The sequence below is a fragment of the Puma concolor genome, chromosome D2 (assembly GCF_028749965.1).
Source record: "Puma concolor isolate L17-30 chromosome D2, mPumCon1.1.hap2, whole genome shotgun sequence".
NCBI lineage: Eukaryota > Metazoa > Chordata > Mammalia > Carnivora > Felidae > Puma > Puma concolor.
This window is the reverse complement of record NC_141677.1, coordinates 53,712,944-53,736,618: the sequence shown is the minus strand read 5'-3', so window position 1 is coordinate 53,736,618 and position 23,675 is coordinate 53,712,944. Positions and strand designations below refer to the sequence as shown.

At 38.2% G+C, this 23,675-nt stretch overlaps 1 protein-coding gene across 3 annotated transcripts in view; it reads left to right on the top strand.

Annotated features, from left to right (window-relative positions):
- IDE (insulin degrading enzyme) overlaps window positions 1–23,675 on the top strand; it is a 111,349-nt gene that overhangs the window by 61,713 nt on the left and 25,961 nt on the right. For all 3 annotated transcript variants that reach the window (XM_086680377.1, XM_086680376.1, XM_086680378.1), the window contains exons 6-13: window positions 5,184–5,296; window positions 6,158–6,320; window positions 7,469–7,561; window positions 7,991–8,082; window positions 9,836–9,916; window positions 11,715–11,818; window positions 20,064–20,166; window positions 22,698–22,820. In XM_086680377.1, the coding sequence (XP_086536503.1) occupies window positions 5,184–5,296; window positions 6,158–6,320; window positions 7,469–7,561; window positions 7,991–8,082; window positions 9,836–9,916; window positions 11,715–11,818; window positions 20,064–20,166; window positions 22,698–22,820 (872 nt within the window). The remainder of the gene's footprint in view (window positions 1–5,183; window positions 5,297–6,157; window positions 6,321–7,468; window positions 7,562–7,990; window positions 8,083–9,835; window positions 9,917–11,714; window positions 11,819–20,063; window positions 20,167–22,697; window positions 22,821–23,675) is intronic.

Genomic DNA, 23,675 nt, shown 5'->3' with positions numbered 1-23,675 from the left:
CCTGGGCGCTCCTAAAGTTTTTTTTTTTAAGTTTTTATTTTAATTCCAGTTGGTTAATATATAGTATTATATTAATTTCAGGTGTACAATACAGTGACTTAACAGTTCCATATATCACATGGTGTTCATCACAACAAAAGTACACTCTTTAATCCCTATCACCTGTTTCACCCATTTCTCACCCCACCCCCCACCTCCCTAGCTCCATCAGTGTGGTCTCTATAGTTAAAAGTCTTTTTCTTGATTTGTGTCTCTCTCTCTACCTTTTTCTCCCCCCTTCGCTTGTTTGTTTTTTCTTAAATTCTACATATGAGTGAAATCATACGGCATTTGTCTTTCTCTGACTGACTTATTTCACTTAGCTTAATACTCTCTAGCTCAACCCATGTTGCAAATTGCAAGATTTCACTCTCTTATATGGCTGAGTAATCCGTTGTATATTTGTACTGTATCTTCTTTATCTATTCATCTGTCGATGGACACTTGGGCTGCATCCATATAAAGGTTTGACTTTTTTTTTAAATTTTTTTATGTTTTTATTTATTTTTGAATGAGAGAGAGAAAGACAGAACATGAGTGGGGAGGGGCAGAGAGAGAGAGGGATATACAGAATCCAAAGCAAGTTTTAGGCTCTGAGCTGTCAGCACAGAGTCCAACGCGGGCTCGAACTCACAAACCGCGAGATCATGACCTGAGCTAAAGTTGGACGCTTAACTGACTGAGTCACTCAGGCACCCCAAAGATTTGACTTTTTAAATACAGATTAACTAGGGGTGCCTGGGTGGCTCATTCGGTTGAGCATCTGACTTCAGCTCAGGTCATGATCTCACAGTTTGTGAGTTTGAGCCCTGCGTAAAGCTCTGTGCTGACAGCTGAGCCTGGAGCCTGCCTTGAATTCTGCGTCGCCCTCTCTCTCTGACACTCCCCCATTCACACTCTGTCTCCCTCTCTCTCAAAAATAAATAAACATTAAAAAAATTTTAATGCAGATTAACTAAAGATAATAAAGTGTTTCTTTCTGTTAAATTACCATAATTTTGTTTTTGTTTTCAAGTAATACTCATTATGGAGGAGCAGTGCCCTTTTGTATTGGTGGTAGTGTATACGATTTATGCAGTTCCTCTAGACTTTCTGGAGGACAGTTTAACAAGATGCATCATCCTTAAAAAGTTTATTTTTACTTCTAGAAATGCAATCTGAGGAAATAACTAGAGTTGTCCAAAAAGGTGATGCACTAGGATGTTTCTGTCAGTAGAGTGTTTATTAGCAAAAAGTTAGAAACAATCTGATTGTTCATGAATTGAAGATAGGTTAAATAATGATGTTATAGCTATGTAATAGGTCATCTTATAGAAAATAGCATCTCTTTTCCCACTTTCTCTTCTCCTACCTGCTTTATTTTTCTTTACAACATTTATTACCACCTGAAATACTATTCATTTTCATTGCCCACCGCACTAGAAAGTAATTTACTTGAGAATAGAAACTGTTTTGTTCACTCTTTGCCACCAGTGCCTGAGTTAGTGTTTGACACATCATATGCACATGATAAATATGTATGTCCAGTAGAAAACGAAAACACTCTATAAAAACTATGTGCTGTATGATCCCATTTGGGGATTTATAAAAAAATATTTTTAATAGACATGTGTGGTATATACATAAGACAAAATAGAAAAACATATACTAGAAATTTAATGTGATATCTCAGTTTAGAACTGACACTCTAGACTCTGACAACTTGGGTTTGAATTCCAGACATACCACCTACTTAGCCATGTGGCTGTGAGCTAACAAAGTTACTTCAGATCTCCGACCTTTAGTTTTTGCTTTTTTAAAATGGAGTTGTGCTACCTCATACCTGTTGTGAGGTTTAATCAAGATAATGCAGAAAAAGTGTTTAGCATAATGCTTGGCACAGCAAATGCTCCATAAATGGTAGCTATTTTTAGCTTCCCATAATCATGAGATTATGAGCGACTTTTGTTTTCTTCTTTTTGTATTTGTGGTAAGTTTTCTACTTTTGGCAAATGTGACTTTTGGTAGGTAGGAAATAAACAACCAAATACACTTTAAGTTGGTAATAAGAACCAAGATATAAAATGGGTCCAAGAAGTAAAGCCAATTAAAAAAAAAAAGTATATCTATAATTCTGTGTGCTTGCTGACGGTAACTAGGTCTAGAGTGTTAAATATCACTTGGTATTTAGAGCCTAGTCCTGGGAGTATTTTTGTCTATGTTGTATTGAGACAAAAAGCACTTGATTTCAGTAAGCACTTAATTGGACAAGTAATAATGACAACAGATGAATCAGGCGGGAAGCCTGCCTTCAGTGTTCTCTGTTTAGTGAAAGTGAGAGTGTCTAAGAGAAACAGACATTTCAGTTCCTCGATTGCACACACATCACTCTCCTAGAGTGACTGACTTGTGCTCAGTTCAGTGGACTTGATCAGGGGCCCTGGGAGAAGTGTCCTTGCAGTGTAAAAGGTTTGAGGAGGAAACAGGATCTCTCAGAGGATTAATAGAAAATCCGCTCCTTCTTCTAGGATGAGGGGAGAGAAAGAGTAACCATGTGGAAGGATCTCTGTCACAAAGGGACAAAAAAGTTTCTCTGTTCTCCCATGGGACCATCCCTCTAGTTGTGGCAGCACTAATTACCTGGAAACTTGGCAAATAGGTAACTATCAAGAACAAACCCTGGGATTGCCAAGTCCCCATGATGTAAAGACAAAAGGGACTCTCTTCCCTGTCTGGTAGCTCACTGCTTAGTGGAGAAGACAGACTGCAGTATTGTATGGCTGCTTTACCTTTATAAAGCTACATTGTGAACTTATGCTTTTAGGGTAGAAATACTTCAAGGGCACACCTGGTAGGACCTTGTTGCAAAGGGCCTTGCTGTTCTCAGCACTTCAGGTTGATAAACCTTTGCTTACTGCCCACCGTGTTTCAAGTCCCATGTTCCATCTGTGGATAAAGAGATCTCTTACATCTCTTGCCCTAAATATATGCATTCCATTCCTGACTACACATGTCAAGTAACAAGCAGCCACTGGTCTGCCTTTTATTTGGCTCTGGACATTTCGAGGTCCTGCATACATGTCAAAAATTTTAAAGCAAAAATATGTACATTTTATAAATAAATTGCAAATGCCCGCATTCATAAGTTTCAAAGAGAATTTTGTACTATAGAAAGGCAAATCTCAAATAGTGGTTAAGTGCTCTCTAAAGAGTTCATGGAAAAAGTTCAAAATGGGTCATAGAATATCAAGGGAAATTTCTTACTTGATCCAAATGCTTCCTGACAGTAACAAGTGATGAATGTTTATACCATTTATAAATAACCTATTCTTGAGGAGACAGAATCAAGGTGAGTAGTTGGTTATCTTGTTTATAAAAAGATAACCTTTTTTCACGTTTTGATTTTTTTTTTTTAAGATTTTATCTTTATAGCCAACGTGGGGCTCAAACTCACAACCCTGAGATCAAGAGCCTCTTATTCAATGGACTGAGCCAGTCAGGTGCCCTTTAATTTTCTGAATAATAGAAGTAAGTGTACAGGGGAAAAATTTTATCCCACATGGGTATAAAATGGAAATCAGGGTTTTTTTCCCTCCCGTCCTGTGATGACAATATCCTCTCCTCAAAGATCTCACCTTAAGTCATTTCTTGTTATACTTTCAAAAGTGGAATTTTGTTAATATACTTACATATATATATGCCTGTTAAAAAAATAACTGAGGGCCGCCTGGCTCACTCAGTTGGTAGAGCATGTGACTCTTGATCTCAGGGTTGTGAGCTTGAGCCCCACGTTGGGTATAGAGATTACTTAAAGATAAAATCTTAAAAAAAAAAAAAAAAAAAGAGATTGCCTGCAGTTTTCACTTAATAGAGCTTTGAGATATTTTCATATGAATGCATAGACTTCTCTCTCTTATTAATGATCCCATAAAATTCTAATGTATAGACATGTCATAACATTCACATGCTCAGGGGTGTTTAGGTCATTTCTAGTTTTCGTTATAAACAGTGCTGCAGTGAACATATTATACATACAGCTTTATAAGCCTTTCAGTCATGACTCTTTTTTTTTTTTTTTAATTTTTTTTTTTCAACGTTTATTTATTTTTGGGACAGAGAGAGACAGAGCATGAACGGGGGAGGGTCAGAGAGAGAGGGAGACACAGAATCGGAAACAGGCTCCAGGCTCTGAGCCATCAGCCCAGAGCCCGACGCGGGGCTCAAACTCACGGACCGCGAGATCGTGACCTGGCTGAAGTCGGACGCTTAACTGACTGTGCCACCCAGGCGCCCCAAGTCATGACTCTTTATAAAAGAATATAGGTAGCTGATAAAGAATAACTTAAGTAGCCATGGAATGGAATTTTACCGACAGTTAACAAGTGTTTGAGTGAATTTGGCACATTATGATACAGAATCATGTAATGTTAGACCTCGGAAGAGACTTGTGATCCTCTTACCCAGTGTTCTCATTTTACAGAACCTGAAATAGTTAACCAGTTTGTCCGAGTAGTTCGTTGACATGGTTGGTGAAGCTGGAGTCAGGATCCAAGTCCTCTAATCTCCCCACCCAGGATTCTTTTCACCATTTTATACTCTTTCCCCACAAAATCACTTACATTTGACTGTTAACAATGGGCTTAGATTGTGTCTATTTATGAAGTAAATGTTATAATCCTATCAGCTGATGGTTTAGTATGTGCCTTTTGGCAATTGTAGATCAAATAGTTTTCCAAATGTAACCAATTATTATCGTTTTTAATACTTGTTTTAAATTTATTACAAGATAACATTTGTGAAGCAGTTTTTTTAAACTGTAAAGAGCTATTAGACATGTGTGAGATATTATCCATATTACTTAGCTTTAGAAGTTGTATAGGCTCTGGCAAGATTTAACAGAGTGCTTTAACTTTATCAGATGCAGTTTTAAAAAAAAATGTAGGTTTTCTTCTTAATAGTCCTAAAGATTTTTCAGGAGGTCTTAGGGTTTTGTTCTGTTTCTCCCCCCAGGTTCATTGAGATGTAATTGACATATAACATTGTGTAAGTTTAAAGTATTTTGATGTAGTGATTTTATGTATGTATATATGATCTTAAGGTTTTAAATACTACCTGTCAAGTTATGATTAGTTGAAGTTCTATTTTCATTGTTTGTTTTCTTATAGAATCTTTAGACGACCTGACTAATCTGGTAGTAAAGTTATTTTCTGAAGTAGAGAACAAAAATGTCCCATTGCCAGAATTTCCTGAACACCCTTTCCAAGAAGAACATCTTAAAGTAAGTGAATGTATTTCTGATATATATATGAATGTATCAGAATGTATTTGTGATATATATATAGAATATATATATTCTGATATATATAGAGAGAATATATATATTCTGATATATATATATATAAATTGTATTTGAGATATATAGTTTTACTTTATGGACATAATATATGCCTAGTTTACCAAACAGTAGATGAATAATTTTGAAAGTTTTATTTATATAGTTTATTTAACATCTGTTTGGATAATCAAATCAATTTCACATTTACAGGGATATGAATCACCAAAAAGATACCAATATATATCTGATCTTTGCATGCTAAAAGTAATTTTGGTAGTTATAGCTTTGACATACAGTAGAAACTGTTATCCACGGTCAGAAGGCAAGCATATTGAGCTGCATGGTGTAGGGGACTGGACATGGGCTGCACACCAACTGTAATGAAATTCCACTTAGAAGGAACCTAGGCCAGGGGCGCCTGGGTGGCTCAGTCGTTAAGCATCCGACTCTTGGTTTTGGCTCAGGTCATGATCTCATGGTTTGTGAGTTCGAGCCCTACATCAAGCTCTTCACTGACAGCGCGGAGCCTATGTGGGAGTCTCTCTCTTCCCCTCTGTCTCTCCTCCTCTCTCTCTCTCTCAAAATAAATAAATAAATTTTAAAAATTAAAATTTATATTAAAAAAAGAAGAAGAAGAAGGGGCTCAGGCCATTTATTTCTTTGTGGTCAATACAGTTTACTCTGGCAATTGATTCTCTTTTGGATTTGGGATTCTTCCATGAAAATCTGTATTCTTATAGTTTGTAAATATTTTATTCATTGGGAGTTGTGTATAGCTAATCTTTTGTGGTCTTTTTTTTCTAGCAACTTTACAAAATAGTACCCATTAAGGATATTAGGAATCTTTATGTGACATTTCCCATACCTGACCTTCAGAAATACTACAAGTCAAATCCTGGCCATTATCTTGGTCATCTCATTGGGCATGAAGGTCCTGGAAGTCTGTTATCAGAACTTAAATCAAAGGGTAAGTCTTTGGCCACTGGTGTACTGCTCCACATCTTTTTACTATGGCTCTCATTTTCTCCTAAATATTTTTGTGTGAAAGAACGTTTTTGGATGAGACTGTTTTGGGTTTATGGGAGAGTGAGATGGTGGTTGTTAGTGTGCTTTTGTTTTTTTTGCTTTTATTTTTATTTTTTAACTTATTTTTAGTTTTGACAGAGCACACGTGTGTGCATGCATGCAAGTGGAGGTGGGACAGAGAGAGAAGGAGAGCGGGAATCTTTTTTTTTTTTTTTAATAATTTTTTAATGTTTATTTATTTTTGAGAGAGACAGAGACAGAATGCAAGTGGGTTGGGGCAGAGAGAGAGGGAGGCACAGAATCTGAAGCAGGCTCCAGGCTCCGAGCTGTCAGCACAGAGCCTGACGCGGGGCTCGAACTCATGAGCTGTGAGATCATGACCTGAGCCGAAGTCGGACGCTCAACCGACTGAGCCACCTAGCCGCCCCTAGGAGAGGGGGAATCTTAAGCAGATTCCGTGCCAGCGCAGAGTCCAATGCTGGGCTCAATCTCAGCACCGTGAGATCATCACCTGAGCCGAAATCAGGAGTCAGATGCTTAACCGACAGAGCCACCCAGGCACTCCTGGGTTTTATTCCCCCCTGCTGAATTTGTTTTACCCTTCAGTATTGAGCAGTGAAAGTTAGATATTTGAAAAGATATTGTGGTACATGTTTTAAAGAACAGAGAGGTTAAAAAGTAAAAGCTCAGTTTGGATATTCTTTACCATCTATGTGAAGTGACAGTACACATTATTTACTTGCCTGCTCTTATCCATCACACCAGAGGGTATACTGAAATTTAGTCATTAGATGATTTCCAAGACCCCTCTCAACTCAGGCTCTGATTTTACATAACACTTAAGCACAATAGTCTACTCTTGCTTGGAGAACTGATTTGAAGAGTCCTGAGGAAAGCTCCCAACCCAAAAAATCCCTTGAGTCTTTACAGTGCCTGAAACGGGTTTTCTAAAGTAAGTTTTTCTGATCTTTTCTGTAAGTGGTCCATTCTGATATCTTGCAGACATATAGTATGGACTAAAAATAACATTCTTTGCCTTAAAAGAACCCACACATACAATCCTGTTTTGATTTCCTTTGAATGTTACAGGCTGGGTAAATACTCTTGTTGGTGGGCAAAAGGAAGGAGCCCGAGGTTTTATGTTTTTTATCATTAATGTGGACTTGACTGAGGAAGGATTATGTAAGTATTGACCTTTTTGATTTTGAATGAAATTGACTTCTTATTATATATATATTTTTTAACTTCTATATGCTGTGGATCTGTTTTATGTTGTAAAGCCATGGAACCTTTAATTCATGCAATTCATCCTTTGTATTTTTCATGTGCAACTTGGCCTTCATTTCATGGATGATTTTTCCTCCTTAACAACTGATCATTATGTTGCACTTGTGAAATGTGTACTTGGCTTTTCACTGGCTCATTAACTTCCCCAAAGTTCCTTCTGTCATATACCCTGGAGTCTGAAGGGCCATGTGTCTGGCACCCTAAAATCAGTCTCAGGGAAGTGAGGATTCCATTTCTACTTACCTGACTGTACCTTAGGAGTGAGCTCAGTACTTTGAAGCATTCAAGGACTGAATGATTTTTAAGTGTGCCCCTTTTTTTCAGTACATGTTGAAGATATAATTTTGCACATGTTTCAATACATTCAGAAGTTACGTGCAGAAGGACCTCAAGAATGGGTTTTCCAAGAGTGCAAGGTAATTTTGTTTCACCAAAATTTTTCTTAAGGAAAAGTTTCAGAAAACATAGATATGTGAATTAAGTTTAAAGCCTAGTGAAACTTGTAAAGTTTTTGGGGGTTTTGTTGTTATTTAAACTCTAAAAAATCTGGCCGTGCATAGTAGCTTTAGTTAATGCTTATACTACTCTGATTGGCTACCTGGGGCACAATTAAGGGCTAAGGCATGACATAACCTTTCTTTGCAGGAGAAAAGAAACTGCCTTTCTATCCCTCAGAAGAAAGCCAGTCGTTTCTTGAGCTTGTATCTGTAAGGGCTTACATTACTGTTTGCCTGAAGCTTCATGAGCCTCTGTCGTTTTCAGATCTGGTGACAAAAATCTCTAGCATACTTTCAAAAAAATAATGAATTGTGGGCGCCTGGATGGTTGGCTCAGTCATTTGAGCATCCAACTCTCAATTTCAGCTCAGGTCATGATCCCAGGGTTACCAGATCAAGCCCCACATTGGGCTCCCTGCTGAGCATGGAGTCAGCTTGGGATTCTCTTCATCTCCCCTCCCCCTTCCCCTTCTCCCTTCCTGTCTCTCTCTCCCTCCCTCTCTCTCCCTCTCTCCCCCTTCCATCCCCCTTCTCTCTCTCTCTCAAAATATATAAACTTAAAAAGGAAATAGTGAATTGTTTTATGTATGATTATGTTCTTTTTTTTGTTGTTGTTTATTTTTGAGAGCGCACAAGCAGGGGAGGGGCAGAGAGAGGGGGGCACACGATACGAAGTGGGCCACCCAGGTGCCCCTGTGTAATTGTGTTCTTAAAAGTGATTTTATTGTTGTATGTATGGAAAGGCCTCGCTGTCTTTTATTTATTTTTAAAAATATGTACTTTATATTTAAGACCTATTGAGATTCTGAAATGTATTTTAGGATAAGAGAAATCCTTTTTACTTAGATAAAAGTTTAAAGGAATACTTGCTGCTTGGACAGTAACTTCTAACCTGGATGCATTTCTCTGAATGGATCAACAAAATCAACATCTGTGCAACTGTTGATCTTGCAAGGTTCTTCCACAGTTTTCCTAATTCTCTAATAGTTTAACAATTTAGGTTAAAGAAATCATAGTCTGTATTGGTTATTTTTAAATTACTTTTTTATTTTTTATTTATTTAAAAAAATTTTTTTTAAGTTTATTTTGAAAGAAAGAAAGCACATGTGCAAGCGGGAGGAGGGGCAGAGAGAGAGGAGAGAGAATTCCAAGCAGGCTCCAAGTGCTGTCAGCCTAAAGCCTGATGTGGGGCTTGAACCCACAAACCATGAGATCGTAACCTGAGATGGAATCACGAGTCGGACACTTAACCAACTGAGCCACCCAGGTGCCCCCCCTCCTTTTTCTAATGTTGGTTTATTTTTGAGAGAAAGAGTGCATGTGTGCACACCAGTGGGGGAGGGCAGAGCAGGAGGTAGGACAGGATCCTAAGCAGTCTTTGTGCTGACAGCAGTGAGCCCAATGCAGAGCTTGAACCCACAAACTGTGAGAGCATGACCTGAGCTGCGGTTGGACGCTCAACTGTTGAGCCACCCAGACACCTCTATATTGGTTATTTTCATTCATATTCTATACATTTCTAAATCAAGCATAGCCAGTTTTTCAGAAACTGTGATAAAGTTAAATATGGATAAAGAAACTATGATAAAGTTAAATAAAAAAATTTTTTTTTAAGAAAGTATTTCTAAATGATGGGTGACTTATGTGTAATTGGGTTAATTTTTCTTTTTAGGACTTGAATGCTGTTGCATTCCGGTTTAAAGATAAAGAGAGGCCACGGGGCTATACCTCTAAGATTGCAGGAATATTGCATGTAAGTTTGTTATTTTACATATACATTGGTATGTAGAGTATTTTTGTGATCCTGCATATATTATCTTCAGTACTACATGAATGATAAAAATTGAAGCTGCAGGATAAAACTTTAGACTTTGTAGCAACCAGGCAAACTTTGATGTCAAAACATGCTTAAAATCATGATTTTCATCATCCTAAAAATTATCTATAGTATTTTTCATTACATAGGCATTCTGCTTATTGGATTTAAATATTTTTCAGTTCTACAATGTGTCAGTTGCTAATTATGTGAAAGTTGTATAGATCATCTGCTTTTCTCCATTTCCATTGCTACCACCTAGTCTGAGCTACCGTCATGTCTTGGCCTTGACTGTATCATGGTCTCTTACCTGGGATCTCCTTATCTCTGTTTTCCCGCTTGTCCCCCGCTACAGTTTATTTTTCCAGTCCCAATAATCTTTTGAAAACCAAAATCAGATTGTTTCACCTCTCTGTGTCAAGTCCTTCAGTAGTTTCCCATCAGAATTGGAATAAAATCTAAAATGTCACCTTGGCCTACAAGGTGATTTGGCCCCAGCCTGTCTCTCCGACCATATTCTGTATCACTCCCCAACCCACCTTTCCCCATTCACAATCCTCTCTGGCTGTACTGGCTGCCTGCCTTCCTGCCTAATCTTCAAGCATTCAGTTTATTATTCCCTTTGGGGTCTTGTGTATTTGCCATTTTCTCTACCTGGAACACTCTTGTCTCTTGTCTTTGCATGGCTGGGTTCTTATCATTTGGGTAGGTGTCTCTTCCTCACAGAGACCTTCCCTGACCTCCCAGTCATGGCTCTGCCCCTTTCTTATTCATAGTCCCTATCACTATAATGATAGTATTCGTTTATTGTCTTTCTCCCTCCCAATCAGAATATAAGCTCCTTGGCTAAAATAGGTGAAGGAGATTAAGAGTGCACTTATCTTGATGAGCACTGAGAAATATACAGAATTGTTGAATCATTATATTGTCCACCTGAAACTAATAGAACACTGTATATTAACCATACTGGAATTAAAAAACAAAACTTTAAAACTCTGATCACTCCCTCTCCTGACTTACATGTTAATTGTTGTTTTGTATTTTAGTTCAAACTTGAGTCTTAATCCCCAAATGAATTATTATTGTTATTATTTAACTGATTATTGTATGCAAAAAAAAAAAAAAAGAATATAAACTCCTTAGGGAACAGGGACATCATCTGTCTTACCTGGCACAGAGTAGATGTTTGTTAAATATTTGTTGAATGAATGAAATAGGCTGTCTCAGTATATTGGAAGTTGCTCTTACTAAAAAAAGCATATTCTACATTATTTTTCTTCACTAGCCCAAAGTATAAGCCATCTCCCCCCCACAAAAACTTTCTAAATGTTTTTCTGATTTCATTCATAGAAATTTGAGAGGAAATTCTGTTCATAAAAATGTACTTTATATTAAGAATCCTATAGATGTCAGCATTGCACTGTCAAATTTTCTTCATTAACAAGTATTCAATTTCTAGCCAGAAATACATTTTCTCCCTGAAAAAAAAAATGTGATTTTGCTTTCTATAATGTAAATGTATTTGGGGATTAACTACAAAATTATCCTACGACAGGAAACTGCTTCAGGTGTGGTAAGAGAAAAATGTTTCTAGTGGAGTAAAATTTAGTTAAAGGAGGATGTGAGGGGTATAAAATAATGGATTTAATGTGTTAGGGATTTGTTTGCTTTAATAAATTAGACTCTATAGTTGCCTTGCACATTTAACTTATCTGTTTGTTTTCCTTTTAATAAGTATTATCCCTTAGAAGAAGTGCTTACAGCTGAATATTTACTGGAAGAATTTAGACCTGACTTAATAGAGATGGTTCTTGATAAACTCAGACCAGAAAATGTCCGGTGAGTCATTCTACATATTTTACTGTTGCATACTAAGTTTTCAATAATGATTAGAACCTGAAAATTTGGAATTGTGAATAAAATGATTTTAAACTTTTTATGAAGCATGATTAGAGTAGAAAGAATAGTATAATGAAGGGGCGCTTGGGTGGCTTAGTCAGTTGGGCATCTGACTTCGGCTCAGGTCATAATCTAATGGTTCATGATTTCAAGTCTTGCTTTGAGCTCTGTGCTGACAGCTCAGAGCCTGGAGCCTGTTTTGGATTCTGTGTTTCCCTCCCTCCCTCTCTCCCTCTTCCTCCCCTGCTCACACACTGTCTCTCCCTCTGTCTCTCAAAAATGAGTAAATGTTTAAAAAAAAAAAAAAAAGAATAGTCCATTGAAGCAATACTAAACTTGAGCGAGTCACTACGTGACCAACCTTTGTTATCTTTACTCACCCGCTTCACTCATCCTCTCTCCACTGTAGATGATTTTGAGGCAGTATCTCTAAAATATGAAGACCTTTAGTTTTTTGTTTTTTTTTTTTAATGTTTATTCATGTTTGAGAGAGAGAGGCAGAGAGAGACAGAATGCAAATCAGGGAGGGGCAGAGAGAGAAGGAGACACAGAATCTGAAGCAGGCTCCAGGCTCCAAGCTGCCAGCACAGAACCTGACACAGGGCTCAAAGCCACGAACCGCGAGATCACGACCTGAGCCAAAGTCAGATATTCAACCGACTGAGCCGTCCAGGCGCCCCAACATGAAGACCTTTAAAAAAAAGAAAATATAGTCATAATGTCGTTATCATGAATGAAATATAATAATAGATCGTCTTAACCTGGTTTCATCCTAACTCAGATGCCCAAAGTATCAGCTTACATGTCTGGCTTCATAAACAAATGAGTACACCCTCCTTTTTTTTTTTTTTTTTTTAATTTTTAATGTTTGTTTATTTTTGAGAGAGAGAGAGAGAGAGAGAGAGACAGAGCATGAATGGGGGAGGGGCAGAGAGAGAGGAAGACACAGGAGAGAGAGAGAGAGAGAGAGAGAGACAAAGCATGAATGGGGGAGGGACAGAGAGAGAGGGAGACACAGAATCCGAAGCAGGCTCAAGGGTCCAGGCTGTCAGCACAGAGTCCAACACGGGGCTCAAACTCACAAACCATGAGATCATGACCTGAGCTGAAGTCAGCTGCTGAACCAACTGAGCCACCCAGGCTAGGACACCCTTTTTTTTAAGTGGAGGGAAGCATTACAATCTCAGAATCCTCTCACTGACAAGTGATTAACCAGGAGATCAAAAATTGGAGGAGCTTTTACAGTAACAAAGATATTCTTTCTAGAGGAGGTTCAGCCCTAAAGAGCTTATGAACTATCCCATGATATTTCTGCCTCAAAATTGAATTTCACCCATGTTTTCCAAAGTCAAATAATACAAAGAATATACTTAACTGACACATATTTTGCATTTTTAATTTTTCCCTGGTGTCAAGCACATATTTCTAAAATTCTCCTGAAGATCTGGAAATTGAGTAAGTATGTTTTTTGCAACAGTCATTTTATTAATAAAATTAACAATCTGGTAGAACTTTTTGAAGAAGAAAAATCCTTCTGACAGACTATTCTATCAGTCTTTCCTAGTTACCGTTGTTTGCACTTTTCTGACATGTGCTAACAACAAACCATGAGAAAATTAAAAATATTACTGGTAGTTACACAGTTTGATAAATGTGATAAAATGATATAGAACTAACAATACACACACATTCTATCAATATCAACTTCCTTATTTGGGTATTGTACTATCATTAAGATATAACCACTGAAGGATCTGGGTGAAGAGTATGTGGGATCTCCCTATACTATTTTTGCATTTTTCTATGGATTTGTAATTATTTCAAAATAAAAAAATATTTACAATAACAACAAAAATATAAAATAATTAGGAATGAATTTAAAGATAAGCAACACATCCATATATAAAACTACAAAACAGTGCCAAAAGAAATTAAAGACCTTGTTTGTAGATTAGGAGACTTGCTATTAAATTTTTTCCTGTCTAGGGCACCTGGGTGGCTCAGTTGTTACGCTTCTGACTTTGGCTCAGGTTACGATCTCGAGGTTCACGAGTGTGAGCCCTGAGTCATGCTCTGTTCTGACAGCTCAGAGCCTGGATCCTGCTTCAGATTCTGTGTCACCCTTGCTGTCTGCTTCTCTCTCTCTCTCTCTCTCTCTCTCTCTCAGAGATAAACATTTAAAAAAATAAAATAACACAGACTGCATGTAATCACAATTAAAGTCCTAATAGCCTTTTTTTCTTTTAGAAATTGGTAAGCTGATTTCAAAATACATATGGGTATACAAAGGACCTAGATTAGCTATAATACTCTTGAACATAAAAACAAAAGTTGGAGGACTTGAACTACCAGATTTGAAGACTAACTAAAGCTACATTAGTTAAGACTGTGCATTGGCCTAAGGATCCAAGAGAAATCATTAGAATAAAACAGAGTCCAGAAATAGAACCACACATATATGTTCAGTGGACATCTTTTTTATTATGGTAAAAAACACATAACATAAAATTTATAGTCTTAACCATTTTTAAGTGTCCAATTCAGTAGTATATTCATAGTGTGGTAAAAGAGATCTCCAGAACTTTTTTACCTTGTAAAACTGAAACTGTACCCATTAAACAACTCCTCTTTTCTCCCTCCTACCATCCCCTGGTAACCCCTGTTCCACTTTCTGTTTCAATGAATTTGACTGCTAACATACCTAGAGTAAGTGGAATCATACAACATATCTTTATTTCACTTAGCATAATGACTAAGGTTTATCTATGTGGTAGTGTGAGATGGGATTTCCACTTTGCCATATTAAACCTACAAATAAAGCTATAGTCTTTGCCACATGCCTTGCTTAAGTCATAAATAAGTCTTTGGGAGGAGTTGTTCTTTCCGAATGTATGCAGGTCCTAGTGATAACTGTCTTCTTGTCTAAATGTTTAGTAGACTGACAGCTGACTAGAATCTAAACCACTGGCCTAGGCTTTTTTTAGGCTCCACTCCTTTCCCTTTGTGAAAGTCGGAGCATTTATCCATCTCCATCTTTTCTGCCTTTTCTCCTGTCCTCCAGTATTTCTAAAGGGTGTTGGGCATTGATCCTACTGGGATTTATTAGTTGCCTAAGCATCAGAGAGTATGATCTGCATTGGAGATGTGAATTCATTTGAGCCACTTTGGCTGATTCACTCACTAACCCTGGCCTGGGTTTCAGCCAGGGGATTGGTCCACCTTTGCAGTTTAAAGACCCATAAATTCTAAATCAGTATTCAAATTCTAATTCAGTAGTCTTGTCATCTGCTATCCTGAGACCAGTGTATCACATTTTGCTTTAGGTCATTTTGATTTATGAGTTCTTCCCAGGTAAAAACTGTGTTTTTCTTGGAGTGCCTGGGTGGCTCAGTCGGGTAAGCATCCAACTTCAGCTCAGGTCATAGTCTCGGGGTTCATGAGTTCCAGCCTTGTGTCAGGCTCTGTGCTAACAGCTCAGCCTGGAGCCTGCTTCGTACTCTGTGTCTCTTTGCCCCTCTCCTGGTAGCACACACGCGTGAACTCTCTCGCTGTCTCTCTCTCTCTCTCTCTCTCTCTCTCCCTCTTTCTGTCTAAAAAATAAATAAACATTTTTTTAAAAAACCTGTTTTTCTCGGATTCAGGCTGTCAGGGCTCAATAAAGGTTGAATTCTCTAAGCATTTAGCCTAAACTTTCTTTGATTCCTTCTTTCTTAAGAAACCCTTTTAAAAAGTGTCTTTTAGCATTTTTCATGAACCTCAATTTCTTCAGCACTTTGGCCTTCCTGTCGCTATTCTTTTGGGTTTTTTTTTAAGTTTTATTTTTATTTGTTTTTGAGAAAGATAAATATTTTTGAGAAAGATACCAAGAGCAGATGGAGGAGGGGCAGAGAGAGGAGACAGAATCCCAAGCAGAGCGGGACAGAATCTGTCAGAGCTTGATGCCGGGCTTGAACTCACGAACTGTGAAATCATGACCTGAGCTGAAATCAAGGGTCAGACACTTAACTAACTGAGCCACCCAGGGCGCCCCCCCCCAACTTTTTTTTTAAGTTTTATTTTTATTTACTTCCTGACACTACTCTTTAAGTTTGACTTTGAGTTTCATCAATGGATTTTTTTTTGGTACTGTCTTTCTTCTTTGGGGTGTATTTTTTGAAAATATGATTTGATACCACGATATTGTAGAATTCTGGTGGAAGGATAGAGTTCATCTATTTAGAATCCTTATTTAAAAGATAATGGAACTGAAGCCCAGAGACTTGCCTAATTTAGATCTTAACTGTGATTTTGGCAAGATCTCAAAGAAAGTGAGTCAGAGTATCAGCCAGATTCCAAGTTTCTGATGGCCAGATCTGTGCCCTCTCTACTAATTCTGTTTGAAGTCATCACAACTGCCTGTGAAGCTTCTCCTCGTTCTTGGATGTCATTCCACTTCTCTCTCAGGGATTGTTTGCAAAAGTATAATGAGAATTCATACCCTGGGAACCATATTGCCTTTTAATGTCTATGGTCAGGATACTTACTGTTTCTGAATGGGTACTGTCCAGCTTCAATAGCTATTCATTTCCTCTCAGCATTTCTAAATGGCTGACTTGAAGTCAGTGGTGAGCATTCATGCTAGGCCACTCTTTCCTTCTCACTGTTATAAGTTTCAGTGTGAAAAGAAAAGTTCATTTCTCTCCTATTTCTAAGGACCATGTCAGTACCGTATCAGCAACCAGCTCTCGGTGGATAGAGTTAAAGAATAGCATTGCTCCCACCACCACAGACACACACTTAAAAAACTCAAGACTAGGGGCGCCTGGGTGGCGCAGTCGGTTAAGCGTCCGACTTCAGCCAGGTCACGATCTCGCGGTCCGTGAGTTCGAGCCCCGCGTCAGGCTCTGGGCTGATGGCTCGGAGCCTGGAGCCTGTTTCCGATTCTGTGTCTCCCTCTCTCTCTGCCCCTCCCCCGTTCATGCTCTGTCTCTGTCTGTCCCATAAATAAATAAAAAAAAAAAAAACGTTGAAAAAAAAAATTAAAAAAAAAACAAAAAACTCAAGACTATTTTTTAGTATAATTAGATTTCCAGCAGATAGTCTAAGGATGCTATAGTATCTGTGCTAGTTTTTCTGAATTGTCTGCAGTTAAATATATTGCAGCTGTCCGTGGCATTCTTCGATTATTGTAACTTCTCTCTTTTTCCCATAACTCAAGTGTTCTTGTGCTTCCACATTCTGCATTTCTAAGTAGATTTGATGTGTATGTACTCTGTCTCTGCTATCATTCCCCTTGCCTACCTCTTATAATTTATTTTTAGATACATAGCCTTTCACTGTATATTTCAGTTTTAAATTCCTCAGTGGCACACCAATTCTTGTTTTGCAAAGGTATCTCTATCAGGCCAGTATTTGAAGTTTGCCTTGTTTGGGGAACTGTGTTTATCTATTTCATATTTGCTTCCTTGTAACATTTCAAATGTTACCCATACGCTTTACCTGGGTATGCAGCTGTCTCAGTCCCTTAGGATTGCAGCTGACCAATCTCCCTTCTTCTCCCCCTTTTAACTTGCCTGTTGCTAAGCAGTGTCCAGCCTCTGCTGCTCTCTGTCATCCTATGTGAAAGTGAACCTTTTCACTTTCTCTCTCAGAACAGAGTTTACAGTTTTCTTGTTTCAGGGGACATGTCCACTACCAAATAAATGCTTCAGTGTTCACAAGTTATAATCAGTTACTTCATTATTCTGATGCATGGGCTGTCATTCAGGGAAACCAAAGCCATCTATGTAACAAGCTTTTCCAGAATCAAGCATCTCATGGAAGAGAAGATGGTAACACCACCTCGCTACCAGGTTATTTAACTTCCTAACACAATTTTCAGAAGTCTCCTTTAGAATCAGTCCATTCATTCTCTAGGAAGTGAGCAAGAGTGGAAGCATTTTCTAGGACTGAGTCTTAGCAGACCCTGTCATGTATTGAATGAATGTCCTTAAGAAACATTACATACCCTTCATGTGGCCCTGTGAGGAGGAGGAGGAGGAGTTGTTGTTGTTGTTGTTGTTGTTGTTGTTGTTGTTGTTGTTCTTCTTCTTCTTCTTCTTCTTCTTCCTCTTCCTCCTCCTCCTCCTCTTCCTCCTCCTCCTCCTCCTCCTCCTCCTCTTCTTCTTCTTCTTCTTCTTTTAATGGTTTCTGCCTGCATTTTTTTCCTTTTTTTAAATTTATTTTTAAATTTACATCCAAATTAGGTGGCATATAGTGCTATAATGATTTCAGGAGTAGATTCCAGTGATTCATCCCCTATGTATGACACCCCAACAATTGTCCTCCTTAATGCCCCTTACCCATTTAGACCATCCCCCCACCCATAACCCCTCCAGCAACCCAGTTTGTTCTCTGTATTTAAGAGTCTCTTATGTTTTGTCCCCCTCCCTGTTTTTATATTATTTTTGCTTCCCTTCCCTTTGGTTCATCTGTTTTGTATCTTAAATTCCTCATATGAGTGAAGTCATATGGTATTTGTCTTTGTCTTACAGGCTAATTTTGCTTAGATACCTTCTAGTTTCTAATTTCTTCTAATTTCACTCAGATACCTTCTAGTTCCATCCACGTAGTTGCTAATTGTGGCCTTGTGAGTTCTATATACACTCTACATATACCCTGCAAGAGGAATTCTCAAACTGCCAAACATGGATCATTTCTTCTGGACATGATAACAGAACTCTTTCATCCATTAAACCCTATGATTTCTCACTTGTTTCTGTGGAATATATTCTTACTTAGCATGTTTTCTAGAACTGGCAGTGGTCAATGGCAGCTTGAATACCTTCAGCTGGTAGATTAGTCAGTCATGCTAACAGGTTAGTCAGATTGCTTATATCTACCCTAAAGCAGGTGATAAAGACCAAGTCTAGCTAGCCAGGTAGAGTATTTCATCTAGAATAAATAAGAAGTTGACAGTAATTCAGACAGGCATTGAAGTTGGGAAGGTGTGATGAAGGACAGGAACACAAAGATTTGGAAGATGGTTGGGTATTCAGTAGAGAGGAGTTTTCATTGCAAGTACTGGGCTTTCAGCTGTGAGGCAGACATTCAGAGGCTGGAACCAGACCTCTGAGAGGATGGCTGAGAACAAGTAGGAGCATACCTAGACCTTGTTATTGAAATTGAGACGTAAAGGAGAAGTGGGACCAGTAACAGGACTGACTTAGCTCTACCTTTTTTCCCTGAACTTTTTTTTTTTCCCTTCTGACTTCTGGGCTGTTTCTATTTTCCCATCAATGAAAGCTTTTAACAAACCAGAAGATAGAGAGGTGTTTCTTGGTCTCATTTCCTTCACCTCTAGCAATAGGAAGGGCAATGTAATAGGAAGGGCAATGTATATGTGTTAAATGCATATGATGGTAGTATGTGGTAGGGAAAAAACATAGAGCACAAACTTAGCAAATAATAATATGAGTGTGTTTTTGGTTTTTTGGATATCTGGATGAGCCAACAAGGGTTTTTGGGGTTTTTTTGTTTGTTTGTTTTTGTGGGTTTTTGGATTTGGTTTGGTTTGGTGGGGGTTTTTTTGTTTTTTTTGTTTTTTGTTTTTGTTTTTTTTTTTTGCCATTTTTGTTAACACTGGGCCTCAGCTGTTCCTGGGAAGGAATACTTTGTTTTGCTTTTTTTAAGACTATTTTCCAACTGAGTTTGTTCAGTATTTTTCCCTAGCTACCCTTCTTTTAAAATTTTAGTTGGTAGCATACCCACAAGACTCTTGCACACAGTTTTTCACATTAAAAATGATGGGCTCTAACCAAAGGATAACAGAGACTATGGCCAGAAACCTCTATACTTCATTCCTTGTTTTGACTAAACATTATAGGACTTACTGGGTCTTAGAGGCCCACCATATTCTTGGATATTATGTACATTTTCATGGCACTTGGGTGGTTCAGTCAGTTGAGTGTCTGACTCTTGATTTTGGCTCAGGTCATGATCCCAGGGTTGTGGGATCAAGCCCTGTGTCAGGTTCCACAATGAGCTTGATGCCTGCTTAAGATTCTCTCTCTCCCTGTGCCCCTCTCTCCCACTTAGGCGCGCTCTTTCTCTCTCTCTCTCTAAGATAAAAATTAAAAAAACATTTTCAGGAGTCAGGCTCTAGAAATGCATATATACAACATGAGTTTATAAGGTTTTTTTATTTGTTTTTTCCATTTATCTTTAGGGTTGCGATAGTTTCCAAGTCTTTTGAAGGAAAAACTGATCGCACGGAAGAGTGGTATGGAACCCAGTACAAGCAAGAAGCTGTACCAGACGAAGTCATTAAGGTAGGGTTCAGTCATCTGTGAATAAACTTGGCATTGTGAGGGGCACCCAAGAATATGAGCTCCCTAGATCAACTCATGGGCCAGTGTGGAGAGTGACGGTCCACAGCTGTCTGTGCTGTCCTGAGCAGTGTGGACAAGGAGATGGAGAGCTAGAGCTTAGGTTTTTGTGTGAAGAAATGGCACTATGGCCACCTTCTCATGTGTCTGTTAGACCATCAGGGCTGAAAGCAGACCCTCAGCCTCATGCAGTCAAAGATCATTGAAGTCCAAAGTACACAGAGAAGCAAAGGCACCAAAACAGGCAAGAAGAGATGGAAGTAGCATGAAAAACAGATACAAGGTCTCCAGAGGGCTCACCGTCGTGCTGGGTGTACAGCTGGGAATAGTCTCTGGGATTCGCACAGTCTTCACTTTAGGAGGTGCCATATTGTGTGCCTCATTATTGTGTCATTGCTCTTTTTGTAAATGTAAGGGAATTAGAATTTGTTTCAAAACAGCTGTGTTTAGGTAGTATGTTACCCCACTCATAAGTAGTGAAGCTTTTGTTTATGAGTCTTAACCTACTTGTCTAGTACTTTTTAGTTTTCATTGTTATTGTAGCTTTGATATTGTCCTTTATTTGTGGGAAAACACCAGAAAGCCTTGCTCTGACTAGGTTCTAGTTAAACTTGAATAATGGACATTTCTTAAATGTACTTGTATAATGACAATACAGAAAAAAAGGATAGTTTAAGAAAACCATCGCTCTGACCTATTCACAATACAAAAGGAAATCACTGGAGCCCCTTAGTATATGAAAATATCCATCTAGCTAAACTGAGGAATGCTGATCTCCCATGAATTAATTGTAAAGCAAAAGAGAACCCCTATTCAGCAAGCTCTGTTCATAACAAACCTGCCCCAAATGGGAATTTTTTAAAATAAATTTATCTGGGAGACATCTGGCTGGCTCAGTTGGTAGAGCATGCAACTCTTGATCCCAGAGTTGTGAGTTCAAGCCCCACCTTGGGTGTAGAGCTTACTTAATTAAAAACAGAAGGAAAAACAACAACAACAAAACCCAAAACAACCCAAATTTATCTGGGAGTTTAGCAGCGAAATTATTTACTATGTGTTTCCCAGCCCCTACTCTTCAGCCATTCGGGAAACTTGCTACTCATAATACAGCCAACATTCCCACCATTCCAGTGCCAAAAAACATAAATGTAGAAACCAAAACAGAATAGAATTGCAGAAGCTGCAAGGCTGTGCTGGATCATCTGAAGACCAAATCGCTGAACCCAGCATCACTGGCAGTGGTGGCCCTTTTTTTTTTTTTTTTTTTTTTTAACATAATGAGAAGTCTTATAAATTAGAGTCCAACAATCATTGACCTGTGATCTGTCCCACTTAGCTTTTGGAACTAGCCCATGGAGCACAATCAACATGTTGTATCAACCCTGTCCTACAATCCAGACTTAAGTATCCACTTTGTCCTTAACTTTGTGCGTGAATTACTGGTTCACTTAGAAGTTCACATGATCATTGGGAGAGTGGTGGAGCAGGCCTTAGGAAGCAGTACTAAAGTGAAAAAAACCCTTTTTTTTTTTTTTTATTTAATATTTGCTCATTAGATTTATTTATTTATTCATTTATTTTTTATTATATGAAATTTATTGTCAAATTAGTTTCCATACAACACCCAGTGCTCATCCCAAAAGATGCCCTCTTTAATACCCATCACCTCCTCTCCCCTCCCTCCCACCCCCCATCAACCCTCAGTTCTCAGTTTTTAAGAGTCTCTTATGCTTTGGCTCTCTCTCCCACTCTAACCTCTTTTTTTTTTCTTTTTTTTTCCTCCCCGCCCCCCCATGGTTTTCTGTTAAGTTTCTCAGGATCCACATAAGAGTGAAAACATATGGTATCTGTCTTTCTCTGTATGGCTTATTTCACTTAGCATAACACTCTCCGGTTCCATCCACGTTGCTACAAAGGGCCATATTTCATTCTTTCTCATTTGCACGTAGTACTCCATTGTGTATATAAAACACAATTTCTTTATCCATTCATCAGTTGATGGACATTTAGGCTCTGAAAGAAACCCTTTAATCTAGTTTTCAAGCCATACATGCAAGTAACTTAGTGCAGCTGAAAGTTTAATTCTTTTATAAATGACCTATTATCTATCAATTGCAAGAATATATCCTTTTCCAGATTATTCTCCATTCTTTAGGGAGCTAGAGCAAACGTGATCTTCATATGGACCAGGTAGTCTCTGAGTGTTCTGAAGTCTCAGATTGCCCCTTAATCTCAGCTAGTCATTTTGGAAATATGTAAAGAGGAAAGACAGGTAAGTGTAAAATCTTGACTAGTAAAAGAGAGACCAACTCAAGTTTCACGAAAAGCCATCAGTGGATTTGGAAATGGAAAAGGAAAGCTGTGTGATGTATCCCCTTAATATTTGCCTAGACATTAAGCAAAGGGACTATTTTACACTCTTCAGTGCAACTCTAATTGCTTTTGTGTGTGTGTGTTTTTCATTATTCATCCAGAAATGGCAAAATGCTGACCTGAATGGAAAATTTAAACTTCCAACGAAGAATGAATTTATTCCTACGAATTTTGAGATTTTATCATTAGAAAAAGAAGCAACACCATACCCTTCTCTTATTAAGGTAACATGTTAGAACTGGTGATTTTTTTTTTTTTTTAATGCTTATTTATTTTGAGAGAAGGGGTCCTAGGAAGAGAGTGTAGGAGAGGGGTAGAGAGAGAGAGAATCCCAAGCATGCTCTGCACTGTCACTGCAGAGCCCAATCCAGTGCTTAAACTCATGAACCGTGAGATCACGATCTGAGCCGAAACCAAGAGTCGGATGCTTAATCGACTAAGCCACCCAAACACCCTTAGAATCAGTGATTTTTAAATTTAGGAGATGCACCTATTACACGGAAGGGATAGAGAGATGATTTCTTGCATTTGGTACTAGGTTGTTTTGGGGGGCTCACATCCTAAGAGCTAACGGAAAGTTGTAGAGAATAACTGTTAAGAAATATTAAAAGGCTAGAAATGTTAAAGCAAACAAACTACTAAAGAATTTAGAATCTAGGGGTATTGTTTTCTTTCCAGAAAAAAAAAAGATAAATCTAGGCTACAACCACAAATCTACTGAAAGTTATCGGCCTCCTTTCCATAGTCACTGAAGACCCAGTAGGAAGTGGAAGTTAGAGAACTGCATCGTGAAAGTTAGAGATAAAGAAAATCTCTAAATCCTGGAGTAGAGCATATCCAAAGGGTAGCTGTTGGATTTCCTGCCCTTGAAAATAATTCTCATTTTGGTAGAATGGCTCTAGGAAATTGATGAGAACAAGGAATATAGGAAGTTAATAAGCCAGTGAAAAGGGTGATTGAGAAATGGGGCGCTTTTTTCCCCTTTCTTTCAGAATGTTCTTTTTGTGTCATTATTTCACACCTTGAGCAAATTGTGTGGAAAAATGGATCAAATTATTAATACACGTCCTCTTTCCTAA